Raw genomic sequence first — 13,525 nt, forward strand, 5'->3', positions numbered from 1 at the left:
TTATAGCCCTTTGGCCATAGTTCCAAATTGTTGAACACTATTTTTGATCTGATAGTGGCCTTTTTAGAACCTTATGGGAGGAAAAGAAATTGCTTTTGATAAAACTCAGAACATAGTATGTCTTTGGTAGTCTTACCCTGAATGTAAACATGTAGTACTTTGTCTCACACATGTGCCTTTGTTTTAGAACTAGAAATATCACTCTCAATTTGTTGTCATTACTCAACCAAACATTTGATTTATATAAAAGATAAATAATACTATGCCAGCTGTACAGTATAGCAATGTATGATAATTATATTTAAATTTTTAAAAAATAAGTTTTGATGCCTCACCAAAATTTTGAAAACAGTATTATAATACCACACATTAAAAAATTCACTTTAATAGCAAATTTCTGCAATGTTCATATTACTTTATTATAATAAATTTTTATTAAAATACATTGCTATAAATCTCAGTCATACTTAAGATGAAAAATGCTATCCATCTCCAGAGAATTGATACAGTATGAATGCAAATTGAAGCATAATTTTTTATTTTATTTTATACATTTTTATTCTCTTTATTTTTCCTTGGAGGGCTTTTCTTTGTGTTTTCTTTTACAACATGACAATTATGAATTTTTTTGTATGACTGCCCATGAAAATCAGTATCAAATTGCTTCCCTTCCCAATGATGGAGATGGGGAGAGAAGGAGGGAGGGAGGAAGGGAATTTAGAACTCAAAATTTTTAAAAACGAATGTTAAAAATTGCTTTTACATGTAATTGGGGAAATATTAAATATATTAAAAAGAAACCTGAGTCATAGTTTTAAAGTTAAAAAATACATTAAAATGCTAATGTCAAACCCTTCTAAAGTACTTTCACAAAAGGAAAGGCAATGGGTTTTTTAATCATAAAAACATTTTATTATTTTCCAGTTTCATGTAAAGATGGTTTTCAACATTTATTTTCATAAGATTTTTAGTTCCAAAGTTTCTCCCTTCCCTTCTCCCTCCCCAAGACAGAAAGCAATCTGATATAGATTATATATGTATAATCACATTAAACATTTCTGCATTAGTCATATTGTGAAAGAAGACTCTGAATACAAGGGAAAAACCTCAAAAAAAAGAAAACAACAAAAAAGTAGAAACAATATAGTTGAATCTGCACTTAGAATCCAGAGTTCTTTGGAATTGTCTTAGATCGTTGCACTGCTGAAGAAGAGCCAAGTCTATCACAGTTGATCATCACACAGTGTTGCTGTTACTGTATACAATGTTCTCCTGGTTCTGCTCAGTCCATTTAAGTCTTTCCAGGTTTTTCTGAAATCTGCCTGCTCATCATTTCTTAAAGCACAATAGTATTACATTACATTCATATACCACATCTTGTTCAGCTATTCCACAATTGATGGGCATTTCCTTGATTTCCAATTCTTTGCCACCACAAAGAGAGCTGCTATAAATATTTTTGAACATGTGGGAAGGAAAGGCAATGTTTTGAAGGCAGTAGGGATAAAAAGCTAATGAAGAGGTAGGTTTTATCTGTATAACCCCCCCCCCTTTTTCTTTTTTGGCGAGGCAATGAAGGTTAAGTGATTTGCCCAGGGTCACACAACTAGTTAAGTATCAAGTGTCTGAGGTCGGATTTGAACTCAGGTCCTCCTGAATCCATGGCTGGTGCTTTATCCACTGTGCTACCTGGCTTCTCCCTGTATAACCCTTTACTTATAGCTATATGTAGCTCTAAAGTGTGTGTGTCCCGGGGGAGGGGAGGGATGATATCTGGATTTTGGGAGACTTCATTTAGGTGGTTATGGAGTTTGATTTCTAAGTGTGAGGAACTGCAGTTTTTAAGTAACAGGAAACCTTTTAGATAAACTTCCTTCTCTGAACCTCTTGTGCAAACAACATAGTTGCATTCCCCACAAGGTTCTCTCCTGGTCTTCTTTCTCATCTCCTATATCTTTCATTTTGTATTCCAAGCCATCCTTGATTCCTTCTATTCATCCCCCATATACAATCAGTTGCTAAGCCTTGTTTATTCTATTATTTTGACATCATTGCTTACATTTGTCATCGTTTTTCTTTATTCACAAAGACATTTTCCTAGTTTAAGCCCGGATCACCTCACTCCTAGATTGTTATTATTCCTTCCTAATTATGGACTCCCAACTTTAGTTTTCTTCTTTTTCTTTTCCTTCTTCCACAAAGGAGCCAAAAAATCTCACTTAGGAACAGATATGACTATACCACTTTATTACTTAAAAATCTTAAGTGGATTTACTTTGCATCCAGGATAAAATGTAAATTCCTTAGCTTGGTGTTGAAAAACCTTCAACATTATTTGTATATATTATATATAAATATATTGTATAAATGTATATTATATATAATGACATATGAATATATACACATATATTACCCATGGTAGAAGCTTTCACATATATGTATGTTTAATGATATAATACATTACTTGTATATATTGTATAGAAAGCATTATATATGCATATATACATATATATATATTATTTGTAACCTTCTACCATGAATCATTTCCATGCTTTAGTGTCCTTTCTGTCTTATTATCTCTCTGCTTTCCTTCCTGTCTTTGATTATTCTACTTAAAACAAGGTTAAAAGTATGGAATCTTTAATGAAAATGTAAAGATTTGCCAAATTTTATACTATTTAAGAGTGCTTTCTAAAAAGAACATTTGTGTATATAGATGAAAAATATTAATGAAAATAAGGTAAAATGTTATGTATATATTTAAATTTATGCTAGTCTATATGCTGATGTTTATGTTTATGTATAGGTATAATCAATAAAGAATTTACACACCTGCTGTTTAGTATTCAACTGTGCATGTGTTTGTGTTCAAGTTAGTTCCAGTGCTTAATATCTGAGCACTGTGGCTTTAGAAATTGCTATTCTCTCATGGGTTATTTTTTTGTTCAGGTAACAGTGCTTTCTGGGTTTTATTTTTGTTTTAATATGAGTGGCTGATTGATTTATTTAAAGTTAATGTTTCATGCATTTTTTGCTATATTCAGTAGTTGCTACAGTAGCTTATGAAAAAATAGAGAACTGAAATATAACATACATACTTTTTGTTTAGCCATTTTCTTTCTCAGATATATAAGTATATATTAAAATTCATATTCTTTGACAGTACATATAAAAGTTCCGTTTACAATGTCCTATAGTCTATTAAGTATGCAGTAGTCTTATGTCTAAATATGTACATATCTTAATTCACAAATACTTTATTGTTAAAAAAAAATGTTAACCATTACATTAGCCTTCATCAAGTAGTAATCTTTTTGCTGGTGGAGGGTTTTGTTGATGGCTGCTGATTAATCAGGCTGGTGGTTGCTTAAGGTTGGGATGGTTGTGGCAACAATGAAGTTTGGCACATTGACTCTGCATTTCACTTGAACACTTAGAGGCTATTGTAGGGTTATTAATTGGTCTAATTTCAATATTGTTGTGTCTCAGAACATAGGGAGGTTCAAGGAGAGGGAAAGAGAGACTCAGAATTTGCAGGTCTGTGGAGCAGTAAGAACACACAGAACTTTTATCAATTAAGTTCTCAGTTTTATATGTGGCACCTGAAAACAATTACAATGATAATATCAAAGATCACCGATCACCATAACAGATAAAATAATAATGAAAAAAATTTAAAATACTGAGAAGATTACCAAAATATGACACAGTGACATAATGTGAACATGTTCTACTGGGAAAATGGACCCACACAGCATTGCCAGAAACCCTCAATTTGTGAAAAATGCAATATATGTGAAACATTGTTAATCTGTGTTTTAACAGAAATTAATCTTTAGGTCTATAAAGATGGACAAAATCTTAGTATCCCAGGAACATTCTACTTGAGCTTTTATAAAATATGTGTGGTGGCTATGACTACAAAGCTGTCATATATCCCTTATCAGCAAGAAGTTTTCAGGCTCAATTCCCCAGCTGACATTAGCAGAGATAGGTGGGCTGACCCTGAAGCATTGAACACATTTGAACTACCATTTAAAAAAAAAAAAGAATTTTTCTCTATTAGTTTAATGGCTATTTAAGAATATTTGAATGCTTACTAGTGTAATAAAGACACTAATTCAATTCCCTTTGCTAGTTTTTATATCTGCACTGCCTAGTGCAAAATAGGAGCAGGTGATAGAATTATTTCTAATTATGGTGGGCTTGATTTAATATATGAAATTTAATATACATGTTATTTTTCTAAGAATCTCTTTAAAAAAATTCCATTGAACAATAAATGTTTATTACATAGGTACAAATCATATTAATTATAACATTTTATTAATCTTTATTATTGGTTAATTATGCTATTTTAATATAACACAACAATTAATATTAATATTTTATTGTCAGGGTGAGGATTTAGTAACTTATTACAATAATATGAAGATTTCTTACAGAGATTTTAAATTTAAAATGTAAGCAGAAGCTCTTGAAATTCAAAACTGACCCCTCATTTTTGCCAAATTTAGTGAAAAACCATAGGAAGACAAATTTTATGTTATAGTTTTCTATACTTTTCATTATTTAGCTTAGTGAAAACACACCTTTTCTTATAGAATGTCAACATTTTATTTTCATTTTTCTGTTTCTATTTAGGAATGTAGTATCTCAAAAAGCATGTCTGTTTAAAAGGATAAGGACAAATGAAAATTCATTATAATTTACAAACATTTGGATCAGGTTCAGCAAGTTTTAGGGTGAAGATCTTAATTTAATGATTATTTAAGAATATTTGAATTCTCATTAGTTAGTAGAATAAAAACTAATTCAGTTAACTTTACTGGTTTTTATTCCTGTAGTGTCATGTGCAAAGCAGGAACAATTGATAGATTTCTAATTAGAGTAGTTTTGGTTTAATATATGAAATTTAATGTACCTGTTATCCCTCTGAAATATCTATCTTGTTCATTTTTTAAAAAATCACAACAACAAAATTTCATTATACAAGTACAAATGTCATTAAGTTTAATTTTTAATAGGAGTTATAATCTATAAATATACTCAAAATTACAAAGATTTAATTTGGAATAAGTATATGCTGTGGAAAAAAACATCCTTCAGCAAAACACACACATATGTATAGTGTGGTGTAGTAGAATGAACACTGAATTGGAGTCATCATAATCTGTGTTTCAGTCTTGCCTGTGTTATTTATTATATCATTATGGGCAAGTCAGTTCTCTTTAAATGTTCTTGTTCATTTCTACTGTAAATTTAATGATACCTGTACCACCTACTTTATGGGCAGCTAGGTGTTACAGTGGATAAAACACTGGACAGGAAGACTCTTCTTCCGGAGTTCAAATCTAGCCTGTGACCCTAGGCAATTCACTTAACCCTGTTTGCCTCAGTTTCATCTTCTGTAAAATGAGCTGGAGAAGAAAATGGCAAACTACTTCAGTATCTTTGCCAAGAACACCTCAAATAGGATCACAAAGAGTTGGACATGACTAAAAAACAACACAACCTTCTTCATAAAGTTATTGTGAAGATCAAATAAAATCTCATATATAAATCATTATTATGTGGTAGGCTTCCAAATTTTATTTTTTAAATTATATTTGTTTTCAAGCATGGATAAGTGGGTTAGTACCAATGCACTTTCATCAGTTGTTGAATCTGTATTTGTTAGGGTTTTTTTTTTTTAATGGTATATGTGATTATAGGAAATAAATAAGATTAAGTCTCAGAGCTTCAGTTGGTCTACAATAGTTAGAAATTAAAATAGTAAAACAGTACTTTTGGAAGTACTCCTTTAAATTGAATCCTTAATTTGATTTTTTTAAATGAAAGAATTATATAATGAATCTTAAGAGGTGGAGGAGACTGTAACACCTGTAAAGCCTAATTCAAGTAGTTAGGTGGCACAATGGATAGAGTATTGGGCCTAAAGTCAGGAAGAACTTAGTTCATATTTGGCTACAGATACTTACTAGTTGTGTGACTCTGGGTAAGTCACTTTTCTCAACTGTAAAATGGGGATAATAATAGCATCTACCTTTCAGGCTTCTTATAAGAATCAAATGATGTAATCATTGTAAAGGGCTTACTTAGCACTGTGACTGGCACAAAGCAGACATAATAAATGTTTATTCCCTCCCTTTTTTCCTTTGTTGAAAAACAGAAAGCACAGAAATGCTGAGCAATATGCCCCAAATTAGTAGCAAAATCAGGACTTTTGCTTTATAGTCTAATGTTCTTGTCTACCTTACTCTTTTTGTTTTGTTTTGTTTTGTTTTGTTTTGTTTTGTTTTAGTGAGGCAATTGGGGTTAAGTGATTTGCCCAGGGTCACACAGCTAGTAAGAGTTAAGTGTCTGAGGCCGGATTTGAACTCAGGTACTCCTGACTCCAGGGCTGGTGCTCTATCCACTGCCCCACCTGGCTTCCCCTACCTTACTCTTATATGGGTTAAAGTTGAAGGACATCTTCTCGTGGGTGATTTTTGCACTGGAATTCTTGTAAACTTATGTTCATTAGCATCTGATTTTATAATCACATTCTAATTATCATGGATCCTTTGTACTTGACATATAAATAAATAATCTGCTCTCTAGTAAAAGTGAAATCTTTAAATTAGAGCATTTGTCACCATTTCTAGTTCTTCAAATTGACTGTTCATTACAAAAATTACCATAGTGACAATACTCCCTCTAAAAAAGTTGTACACATACATTTCATAATATGAGACAATGAGAAATTTAAAACAAAGGCCTGGGAATAGAAACTCCCTGCTGAACTGAGAACTAATTCTTACTTTTTAATCCAAATCAGTTGATTTCATAATGTTATCTTTAATCGTATTGCCAATATTAAGAAGTCAAAGCTTTACTGTAATGTCTAAAATGAAAGAAAATCATTGACTTTTCTTCATATGTTCAGATTAACAATCAATGTGAGTTTTGTTTAATTTTTTTTGTCTCCCTCCAATCCCTTCTGTCTTTTTAGTGAGTGACAGCTGCTTTAGGAACCTTGCAGAAGACCGAAGTGGGATAAACCTCAAAGACCTGGTCCAAGATCCTTCTCTGTGAGTACTGGGATTTCATTGCATATTTCTTAAAACAATAGTGATATCATACTTAGAAGATCTATCATTTATTCTGATTTAGGCTAATGGAGGCTTCTCTTTAATGGCAACCTTGTCTCACTCTGTGTGTGTGTGTTTCTGTGTGTCTGTGAGTATGTGGAGTAAAGAAAACAAGACTAAAGACTTGGAGAAGAGATGCTTGAAATGGCTAAAAATGTAACCTTCAAGGAACAAAACTAATGGTTCTACATTGCCAGAAGGTAGAATTATTAGCAATATACTACATTTGGAAAATGAAACTGAACTTATTTGCATTCTTTTTGAACATGTTTTGTGTTCTTTATGGAGTAAGCATCATTAGGCATTGTTTTCCATTTTGTTGTATATATTTTGCTGTTTATAACTTTACTTTAAGTGAATTCTTACTCATTTATCACACATGTCACTTTAGTATTTTCTTCCTATTCCCAGCTTAATGAATTTTTGACAGGTTCACCTTTAACTGGGGTGGAGTAGGAGGAACTGGCAAGATGTTTTCTACATGTTCTCAGGGGGAAAAATTCCTTAAAATTGTCAAAGCCAAGTAAACCCTGAAAAAGCAAATGAGATATGGCAGGTTATCATCCTTAGCTTTCTTTAATAATGCACATTATAGGGGAAGAAACAGAATCTGAGCTTTGTTTGTTATAGGGAACTCTGTGATAGGAAACTCACTCTATCAAGGGGACAGGGGAACTGGGGGATTCGGTTACAACTTTGTAACTATTTTATAATCCTTTGTTGTCTAAAACACTGAGAGATTAAGTGACTTGCCTTATTTGCACTACGTTGTAACATTAGTTTTTTTAATGAAAATTCTCCTATCCTTAAGGCAGTCTTTTCACTATGACAGTCTTGCTCCCATCATGCACATTAAAACAGAAATTATTATAATCTTATGTATTTTTATGCATTTAAAAACCTTATTCGGAGAAGGGTTTCATAGTCTTCATGAAACTACCAAAAGGTTCTATGCATGACCCCTGCTCTACCTTACTGAGACTGACAGTCTCTCCCCCCTACCTCCTTATCTTTAATAATTACTTAGACCAGAACTATATTATAGTTACTCATTTGTGTGTGGGTGTGTATGTAGTAAGTGATGTCATTTTAAGGCATTTTTTGGAATATGAGAAGGAAGCTATTTCTTAAATATGTATTTGAACAAAACAGATTCTTAAACTGTTATATTACTTGTAAGGTACATATTTCTGTATAAGAGAATTATATATATTTATTATAATCCCTGTATTTAAAGATTATATTCACAGTGGACTTAAGTGATTGAGAAGCTGTGAGAAATTTCAGTGGAATATTAGGGTAGTAATGAATTGTATTATTTTGAATGAATTTTATACTTTTCTTTTTAACTTGATACCATATTCTTTGCACACCCTACCAGCAAATCCTTAATGTACCAACAGTGCTGGTGAATTGTAGTAATCTCTTTAATATAAGAAAAATCTAAGTGAGAATATCTACCACGTTATAGGTGTAAAAAATGTAATTTAGAGACACTGGTTGTTTTTTTTAAAACCACTGTTCTTAAATTAACATTTTTTTAACCTTGGCAATAGTTTGCTGTTTAAAATATATCATTGGACAGAAGCATTCTGTTTTTTATTTGCTCATGTGAGGGGAAAATATCACCATAAGGACATTCAAGATTCATTTTTAATGACAGAGTCGTAATTAGTTTTCTTTAGAGGCAAATCTCTTTTTTTTCTTTTATTTATTTTTTTCTTTTTTGAGTGGCACTATGGGCTAAGTGACTTGTCCAGGGTCACACAGCTAGTAAGTGTCAAGTGTCTGAGACTGAACTTGAACTCAGGTCCTCCTGAATCCAGGGCAGGTGCTTTATACACTGTGCCACCTAACTGCCCTGGAGGCAAATCTCAATAAATATAGTCATTCAAGGTGACCAGTACAAAAAAAAGAGTAATGTCTTTTTTTCTGGTACCATGAAAAGGAATATTCTGTTTTAAGAGTACCAACCATTTTAAAGTTTCTTATAATCTGTAATTGCTCATGTGATTATATAGTCATTGAATGGTTTATTCCTATTATAGCTATATTAGTTTACTGAATAGTTGTCTTGGGTGTGAGGGAATCTGATGGGGATCGTTAAGTAGCTTCTCCTCTTTCCTGGCCCAGATAACTGGCACAGGGTTATATCAGTTTAGTGATTTTTAGACATAGGGAAAGACTCCACACCTTACTCCCCTTCCCAGCTTTTCCTATTGGGATCCTTTCTTTCCTTCGGAGCCCAGCCCTAGCTGCCCCTAGACCAAAGCTTCTTTAAAAATGGGTAACTGAATGTGGGGGTCATGAAAAATTTGGCAACAATAAAAAGTTATGTATCAGGGCAGCGGGGTGGCACAGTGTATAAAGCACCTGCCCTGGATTCAGGAGGACCTGAGTTCAAGTTCAGCCTCAGACACTTGTCACTTACTAGCTGTGTGACCCTGGGCAAGTCACTTAACCCTCATTGCCAGAATAGAAAGAGAGAAAAATACTAAATAGTAGATTTTAACTGCAAAATGTTATGTATGGGGGCAGCTGGGTGGCGCAGTGGATAGAGCACTGGCCCTGGAGTCGGGAGTACCTGAGTTCAAATCCGGCCTCAGACACTTAACACTTACTAGCTGTGTGACCCTGGGCAAGTCACTTAACCCCAATTGCCTTACCGAAAAAAAAAAATGTTATGTATGCCTGCTTTATATACATATATACCAGGGGTTGATTAAAAATTTCTCAGGTGAAAAGGGTTCACAAGTGGAAAAAGTTTAAGAAGTCTAGCTCTAAGATATGTGATTTTCAGATGTTCAAACACTTTAGCATAAAATTGTTGAGGTATAATATCTTTGCAAAGCATAAATAACTATATTGATATGAGCTATTATATTATTCATGTTGTTGCTATACCAAACCAGGTTTTTTAGCTTTTTTAGTTTTCTGAGGGGAAAAAAGAAAAAAACAAACAAAACCCCAATGCTGTCTTTTCTAATAGAGCAGAGAGCTTAGGTTTTAAATCTTGGCCAAATAATATCATCCTCCTGAATATACCTGCATTTTAAAATTGTTTTTAATGGTGCTTTTTATCCTGGTCTAAATTGTGGATGTGACTGTGCTATTCTTATAGAAATTAACATTTCATTAAGGTAAAAAGGATTGTCTTTGGAAAGTTTTGTTTGCCTTTATGGAAAGCATGAAATTCTTTGTCTACAGAAAAAAAGATCTTGTGTATCACCTTAAAAATTCAAAATACAGGATGTTCCATAGTAATTTTGTAATATTTTTTTAAAAGTATCGCTCCATTAGGATTCTCTTTGTAGCCTTGCAATACTGCTATGAATACCACAGGAAATGATTGTAAAGGACTATTTTTAGCAAAAGAATATATTCTTTTTTTTTTACACTGATTTTTTTTTGTGTGTGTGTGTGTGTGTGTGTGTGTGCCACCTAGGCTGCCCCCAGAATATATTCTTTTTTAATTACTAGTGACCAGCTTGGAATCATAATATTTGGAAATATAATACAGGGAAAGGTTTTATTTAGAAATTTACTGACAATAAATTAAGCAGATATTTTCTGCATAATTGATTGATATTGATATTTGAATATAGCACTCAGCATTTTAAAATGAAAGTCAGTACTACAGAGAACAATCGTTTCTACATATAAAATCTCTGAGATATGACATTGTAAAATGTGCCCTCCTCCTACCTCCTTCAGGAACTTTGCTGCTTGTTATAGAGATTCCCTGATTTTTTTGGTGATACTAAAACATAACCCTCTAGCCATTTGTATTCTTTTCCTTCTTGATTGAAGAGTGTTTTGGTGTCTTGGATCATAGCATTAAATAAAAGGGAAAGGAAGGCTTGCTAACTGGGGAAAAAATCATAGTCAAATATAACCTGCACTTATCTGTTGTATTAAGACAAATTGCTATGGTGAACTAAATTTCTTTTAAATGCCAGGGAGCAGAGAATAAACAAAACTTCCTAAAATGGTTAGTGTTCATAGTAATCTGATACAGCATCAAAGGAAGCTACATACTTAGTTAATGGCATACTGGTTTCTAATTAAGCTGTTTACCAGCCTTAAATTTTATCTTTTAAATTGATTTCCTATTTTCTTCATCCTTCTCCCACATTTTTTTCTAGCATTATTTTACAATGTAGCATTTCATTTTGGTTTGCTAGTACTAAAGCTTTATCTAGGATATAGTAAAGCCAGAGTATTAGTATTTGGCATAATATCAGTAAATATGAGAAATTATATAATTATCAATCAACAATTACTTTACTATTTTTCAATGAGTGGCTATTAGTGTGGTGGTGTAAATGTCTAGACTACGAGAGGAAAACTCCTGTTATGCTTGTAGTTCAGAAAAAATGTTACTCTAAGGTCATCTTTTTTTCCAGAAGCTAGAGGTTTGAGATCTTTAGGAGGTTAAGGTTTAGATCTTTCTTAGGGAGTTCATTAATGGCTTGTTCAATTTCTTTTTCTAATATGGGTTTATTTAAGGATTTTATTTCTTCTTCCGTTAACCTAGGCAGTTTGTATTTTTGTTCATCCATTTCATTTAGATTGTCAAATTTATTGGCATACAGTTGGGCAAAATAATTCCTAATTATTGACTTAATTTCCACTTCATTGGTGGTAACATCCCCTTTTTCATTTTTGATACTGGTAATTTGGTTTTCTTCTTTCTTTTTTTTAATCAAATTAACCAATATTTTATCTATTTTATTGGTTTTTTCATAAAACCAGCTCTTAGTTTTATTGATTAATTCTATAGTTTTTTTGCTTTCAATCTTATTAATTTCTCCTTTAATTTTCAGGATCTCTAATTTAGTGTCTAATTGGGGATTTCTAATTTGTTCTTTCTCTAGCTTTTTAAGTTGCATGCCCAATTCATTCATCTCCTCTTTCTCTTTTTTATTCATGTAAGCATTTAGAGCTATAAATTTTCCCCTAAGCACTGCTTTGGCTGCATCTCATAGATTTTGGTATGTTGTCTCATTATTGTCATTCTCTTGGATAAAGTTATGGATTGTTTCTATGATTTCTTGTTTGGCCCATTCATTTTTTAGAATGAAATTATTTAGTTTCCAATTGATTTTCATTCTACTTTTCCCTGGCTCTTTCTTACATGTAATTTTTATTGCATCATGATCTGAGAAGGATGCATTTACTATTTCTGCCTTTCTACATTTGACTATGATGTTTTTGTGCCCTAATACATGGTCAGTTTTTGAAAATGTGCCATGTACTGCTGAGAAAAAGGTATATTCCTTTCTATCCCCATTCAATTTTCTCCAGACATCTATCATGTCTAACTTTTCTAGTAATCTATTCACCTCTTTCACTTCTTTCTTATTTATTTTTTGGCTAGATTTATCTAATTCTGAGAGGGGGAGATTCAGATCCCCCACTAGTATAGTATTACTGTCTAATTCCTCTTGTAACTCATTTAACTTCTCCTCTAAGAACTTGGATGCTATACCACTTGGCGCATACATATTCAATATTGATATTACTTCATTATCTATAGTACCTTTAAGTAAGATGTAATTTCCTTCCTTATCTCTTTTAATGAGATCTATTTTTGCCTGCACTTCGTCTGAGATAAGGATTGCTACCCCTGCCTTTTTTACTTTAGCTGAGGCATAATATATTCTGCTCCAGCCTTTTACCTTTACTCTGTGTGTATCTCTCTGCTTCAAATGTGTTTCTTGTAAACAGCATATTGTAGGATTCTGATTTTTAATCCACTCTGCAATTCGCTTCTGTTTTATAGCAGAGTTCATCCCATTCACATTCACGGTTATTATTACTGACTGTCTATTCCCCTCCATTCTATTTACCCCCTTTGTACTTTTCCCCCCTTCTTTCACCCTATTCCTCCTCACCGACGTTTTACTTCTTACCCCTGCCTCCCCCGATCTGCCCTCCCTTTTTATCACCCCCCTCTCTTTTCTTTACCCTTTTCTCCCTTGCTTTTGTCCTCCCTTCTACCAGTCCCCCCCTTTCCCTTCCCCTTTTGCTTCCCTAAAGAACGAGTTAAGTTTCTTTATCCCAATGAACGTATATGTTATTCCCTCTTTGAGTCAAATCTAATGAGAATAGGGTTGAAGCAATGTTCCCCCCTCCTTTCTTTCCCTCTGGTGTAATAGGTTGTTTTTTTTTCTACCTCTTCATATGATACAATTCATCCCATTCCACCATAGACTCCCTTTTTAACCCCTTAATTCTTTTGTATCATCACCTCAAAGACAATTTATATTTATACCCTCTATGTAAAGTCCTTCTCTCTGCCCAAATACATTTACAGTTCTTAAGAGTTATGAGTATTATTTTCCTGTGTAGGGATATAAACAGTTTAACCTAATAGGGTAACTTTTTTT

General features: G+C 32.8%; 1 protein-coding gene across 17 annotated transcripts in view; it reads left to right on the forward strand.

Moving 5' to 3' along the window:
• The window catches only part of GPHN (gephyrin), a 757,220-nt gene that overhangs the window by 207,653 nt on the left and 536,042 nt on the right, over positions 1-13,525 (forward strand). For all 17 annotated transcript variants that reach the window (XM_043986983.1, XM_043986980.1, XM_043986981.1 and 14 more), the window contains one exon: positions 6,995-7,073. In XM_043986983.1, the coding sequence (XP_043842918.1) occupies positions 6,995-7,073 (79 nt within the window). The remainder of the gene's footprint in view (positions 1-6,994; positions 7,074-13,525) is intronic.

This window comes from Dromiciops gliroides, chromosome 2 (assembly GCF_019393635.1).
Source record: "Dromiciops gliroides isolate mDroGli1 chromosome 2, mDroGli1.pri, whole genome shotgun sequence".
NCBI classification, from domain to species: Eukaryota; Metazoa; Chordata; class Mammalia; order Microbiotheria; family Microbiotheriidae; genus Dromiciops; species Dromiciops gliroides.